Below are 5,000 nucleotides of genomic sequence, written 5' to 3' on the forward strand. Positions count from 1 at the left end.
TATGACTCTGTTTCCTGCAGACAAGATAAAGAGATTGAGATTGTGTGTGTGTGTGTGTGTGTGTGTGTGTGTGTGTGTGTGTGTGTGTGTGTGTGTGTGTGTGTGTGTGTGTGTGTGTGTGTGTGTGTGTGTGTGTGTGTGTGTGTGTGTGTGTGTGTGTGTGTGTGTGTGTGTGTGTGTGTGTGTGTGTGTGTGTGTGTGTGTTTGTGTTTTCCTCAAAATGTGAACTTTTTTAAAAATCAAAAAATTCTGTATTTTTTCTCAAAATTCTGTATTTTTTCTCAAAATTTGTACTTTCTCTAAAAATTCGGACTTTTTCTCAAAATCCAAAAATTCTGACTTTTTCTCAAAATCTCAAAATTCTGTCTTTTTCTAAAAATCAAAAAATTCTGACTTTTTCGGAAAACTTAAAATGTTACTAATCCCTGGTCCCCGGCTTGAGCTTGAATCTCAGGATCCATGTATCTGTGATCCTCTCCAGAATGGAAGGAGTCATCACATACAGAGCATCAACTAGTTCCTGAACAGTGTCCTTCACATGCTGATATCCAAGAGAGGGAGTTCCACAGTCACAAGATGGAGGAATAGAAAGCAGTATTCAATGTTTACTTCAGATTAGCTCCACGTCAGAAATGATCATGCTTGTCATATGTCTCTCTCCATAGAGGCTGAATCATCATGTTAATCACATAGCTATCATATGCCTCAAACAGTCCTGATGCTCTGCTAGGTAATCACACATCCTGTCATGTTCACAGCTACAGTTGATACCTTTGATATCATGTGGACTCTGATGTTGGAAGAGGACATTCAGTGTTTTCCCACCAACACCTAACCTCTCCCTAATCCTTTTGTGGTGCCTTCAGGACGGCGTGATGCTGGGAGCGGTGGGAGCGTACGACTGGAACGGCACCGTGGTGATGCACACGGCCGCAGGGACCATCGTTCCCGGGAAAAATGACTTCTACGACCCGGAGACCGAGGCCGGGTACGAGGGACTGGCCGGGTACCTCGGTGAGTTCACTCGGAGTATTTTAAAGGAGACATACCATGAGAAAAACTCTCTTTTTAAAAAATGTTTTTTAACATATATTTGGGTCTCTGGAGTCCAACAACAAACCCACAAATGTGAAATAACAAAAAAGCACAATAAGGCACCTTTAAATGGAACTAGATAACAGACCTAAAGATGGCAACGAGTCACATGAATGAAAACTACTTGTGCCGGATAAGATAAGCAAAACGTTTTTGCAGCTTCCTGGTTTACTTTTGGATTAAAGAACACTTTTGCTTTGGTGTTTCCTGCACGAATACAAGAACATGCACCTTTTGTGAGCATAAGAAAAACTCTCTTTTTAAAATGTTTTTTAACATACATTTGGGTATCTGGAGTCCAACGACAAATAACACAACCAAGTCCGTTTTTTGTGAGTTGTCTCGGTTAGAAGACAGTCATTTATTTTCTATCATTGAAATTACTTGTGTGCCTGATGAGATAAACAAGTATTCCTAGCGACGTGGTTTGCTTCTGCAAGAGAGTACAGTTCTTTTAATGGCATGATTAGCTCTATAGCTGACAGGTTACTGTAATGTGTTGCAGAAACAGAACGTGTTTGTTTCAGAGATTATTTGACATCTTTCAGCTGCAGGATAAAATAAAGGTCTGTTGCATGGAGGAGTAAAACATTTGATTTCTGTCTAACTCCACCATGCAGCACACACACACACACACACACACACACACACACACACACACACACACACACACACACACACACACACACACACACACACACACACACACACACACACACACACACACACACTCCTCTCCTCTCCTGATGCCTTTTATGGCTCTCAGAGCAGCGGCAGCATCTTCATATCCACTTATTTAATCAACATGTCGTTAAAAAGAGCAGCGGCGGGTCCCATTCTGTAAACTCAGCTGCTGGCACACTGAATACACTGTCTCTCTTTGTGTGTGTGTGTGTGTGTGTGTGTGTGTGTGTGTGTGTGTGTGTGTGTGTTCCTGCGAGTATCCAGCAGTGTTTCCTCCACACACTGACATGTAAACAGTGTCTAAGAATATACTTCAAAGAGAGTGTTTTTCTCATGACGTCAATAAATGCACATTCCTGTGATGTTTGCATTGACCTTATTTTGTGTGTGTGTGTGTGTGTGTGTGTGTGTGTGTGTGTGTGTGTGTGTGTGTGTGTGTGTGTGTGTGTGTGTGTGTGTGTGTGTGTGTGTGTGTGTGTGTGTGTGTGTGTGTGTGTGTGTGTGTGTGTGTGTGTGTGTGTGTGTGTGTGTGTGTGTAGGATATGATGTGCAGTCGGCCTCCACCCCTGTTGGAGTTCTGTACATCAGTGGAGCTCCGCGATACAACCACACAGGCAGAGTTGTGATTTACCGTCTGAACGAGACGAAAAACGTCGTGGTGTCACAGATCCTGAAGGGAGAACAGGTGAGACTGAGCCTCAAGATAGATAGATAGATAGATAGATAGATGGATGGTAGATGGATGGATAGATGAGTCACACCCACTGCTTATCAAACGTTTGGCAGACATTGGGATCACTGGTACTGCACTCATGGTTTTCATCCTACCTCACAGACAGAAAACAATATGTCCGTCTCAGCACCCACTGGTCAAGCTGCTCCACTGTCTCACATGGTGTTCCTCAGGGGTCAGTATCGGGTCCACTCCTATTTGTTATCTACCTACTCCCCCTTGACATTATCCTCCGTCATCATAATATCCATTTCCACTGTTACGCCGACGATACCCAGGTCTACATTTCCAGCAAACCCAACACTGCCCTCCCCCCGACCTCTCTCACCAACTGCCTCCAGGACATCAGGAGCTGGATGAGCAGGAACTTCCTAAAACTCAACGGCAGCAAAACCGCAGCCCTGCTGGTTGGCACCAAAACCACCCTCTCCAAAACCTCATCCTCCCCTGCCTCCAGCCTCATCATTGATGGCTACTCCATCCCCTTCTCTGGCCAAGTTAAGAGCCTCGGTGTCATCCTGGACAGCTCCCTCTCATTTTCACCTCACATAAACAACATCTCCCGGACTGCCTTCTTCCACATACGCAACATCTCCAGACTCCGCCCCTCCCTTTCTCAATCAAACACTGAAGTCCTGGTCAATGCATTTGTCACGTCCCGCATCGACTACTGTAACGCCATCCTCTCAGGCAGACCCACCAAGCTCATCAATAAACTACAAATCATACAGAACTCTGCAGCCCGGATCATCACCGGCACCAAGGCCTCAGAACACATCACCCCCATCCTCATCCAACTCCACTGGCTCCCTGTTCAATCTCGTATCAACTTCAAAAACCTACTGCTCACTTACAAAGCCCTACATAACCTGGCCCCCCCCCCCCCCCCCCCCTATCTGGCTGACCTTCTTCAGGAGTACACCCCCTCTCGCTCCCTCCGCTCCTCCTCTGCTGACCGTCCCCACGCCTCGTCACCATGGGTGCTCGGGCTTTTAGCTGCACTGCTCGCAGACTCTGGAACTCCCTCCCCCCGCACATCCGACAGTCAGACACAATCACCATATTCAAATCCCAATTAAAAACTCACCTGTTCAAATCTGCCTACTCACTGTAGTGCTCCCCATTATATGTTTCATTTGTGTCCACTTGACTGTCTCCTCCATGATTTGCCGTTTGTGTTTTTATCATGTTCTGTTGCCGATTAGCGTTTTATTTTTTTTAACAAATTGTACGGTGTCCTTGGGTGTCATGGAAGGCGCCTAAAAATAAAATGCATTATTATTATAAGTACTTTATTGATTCCAAGGTGTTTCCGTAGAGACGATATCTGTTAAGAACTCAGGCACTTAGGAGGTAGGACCCAATTGCACGACCCGGGAGACAGAGGTAAAGTATTGGTGAGATACTTTATTTTTCTAAAAGCAGGCAAGATGAACCAAAAAGTCACTATTGAATCTCAGGTTGAGATGACAAAAAAAAAAAAAAAAAAAATCGCCCACGTGGTGAGGAACAAAAACGTTTCAATAGCACAAAGAGAGCATAGACCTGAACATGACAAGAGACAAAAACGAACTGACACTGAACACTGGGAGACAGGGGAATTTAAACACAGGGTAACAAGACACAGGTGGGAACAATCAGGGGCGGGGCTGGTGATGATGAGCACAGGAGACCACACTTGCCAACTCTCCCGATTTCACTGCCCTCTCCCGGTTTCCTCCCGGGGTCATATTTCTCCCGCATTTCTCCCGATTTCTGACAAAATCAGATTTACTCAGGACTGTTTCCACTTGGACTTTAATACAGCTACACCATTGTTTGGTTTCCATGGTAGCGCGTCTCTTTAGCAGCGCGCGCAACTGACAGTCTGAGAGGGTGAGGCAGATAGTCACAGTAAACTGAACGAGAATCGACAACTCTACCCTCTGCTCACTCCTTTCCATGCTAAAGGCCGCAAGACAGTGCACTAACAACTACAATAAGCATGTTAATGTTAATCTAATACAGCTCCGGCGGTCCCCCCCCCGCGGTGGTTTTGAAATGCTCCCGATTTCTGAGGTCTCAAGGTTGGCAAGTATGCAGGAGACACAGAAGGGATGACAGGTGAAAACAATCAGGAAATCAGACACACCAGGGAAACTAACGACAGACAGGAAAGCACAGGGAAAGAGACCAGACAATACACAGGAAGGAAAACATGACAAGGAGAACAGAAAAACACCCAGTACCAGACACACAAAACTAAAACATGGCACAACACAAAAAAAAAAATATATATATTATTCTTCTCGTACTTTCATTTAACTTAGACTTCAACGTTAAATTGCTTTCTCTCCTGAATTTGTGACCGACAAATGGGTGAAAGAAAGACAATACAAATAAATAGTCTCCCCAAAGTTCCTTCCTAAATAAGTTTTGCAATTTGAACAAACGTTTTACAAAGGTTTCTTTTTTATGATCTGTAACAACAGGTGTACAAAAGGTGTTG

The 5,000-nt window shown here is 44.7% G+C and overlaps 1 protein-coding gene across 1 annotated transcript in view; it reads left to right on the forward strand.

Moving 5' to 3' along the window:
* itga1 (integrin, alpha 1) overlaps positions 1-5,000 on the forward strand; it is a 44,952-nt gene that overhangs the window by 13,715 nt on the left and 26,237 nt on the right. Inside the window, exons 6-7 of the mRNA XM_079659438.1 lie at positions 867-1,014; positions 2,319-2,464. Of these exons, the coding sequence (XP_079515564.1) occupies positions 867-1,014; positions 2,319-2,464 (294 nt within the window). The remainder of the gene's footprint in view (positions 1-866; positions 1,015-2,318; positions 2,465-5,000) is intronic.

This window comes from Notothenia rossii (genome assembly GCF_949606895.1).
Source record: "Notothenia rossii genome assembly, chromosome: 11".
NCBI classification, from domain to species: domain Eukaryota; kingdom Metazoa; phylum Chordata; class Actinopteri; order Perciformes; family Nototheniidae; genus Notothenia; species Notothenia rossii.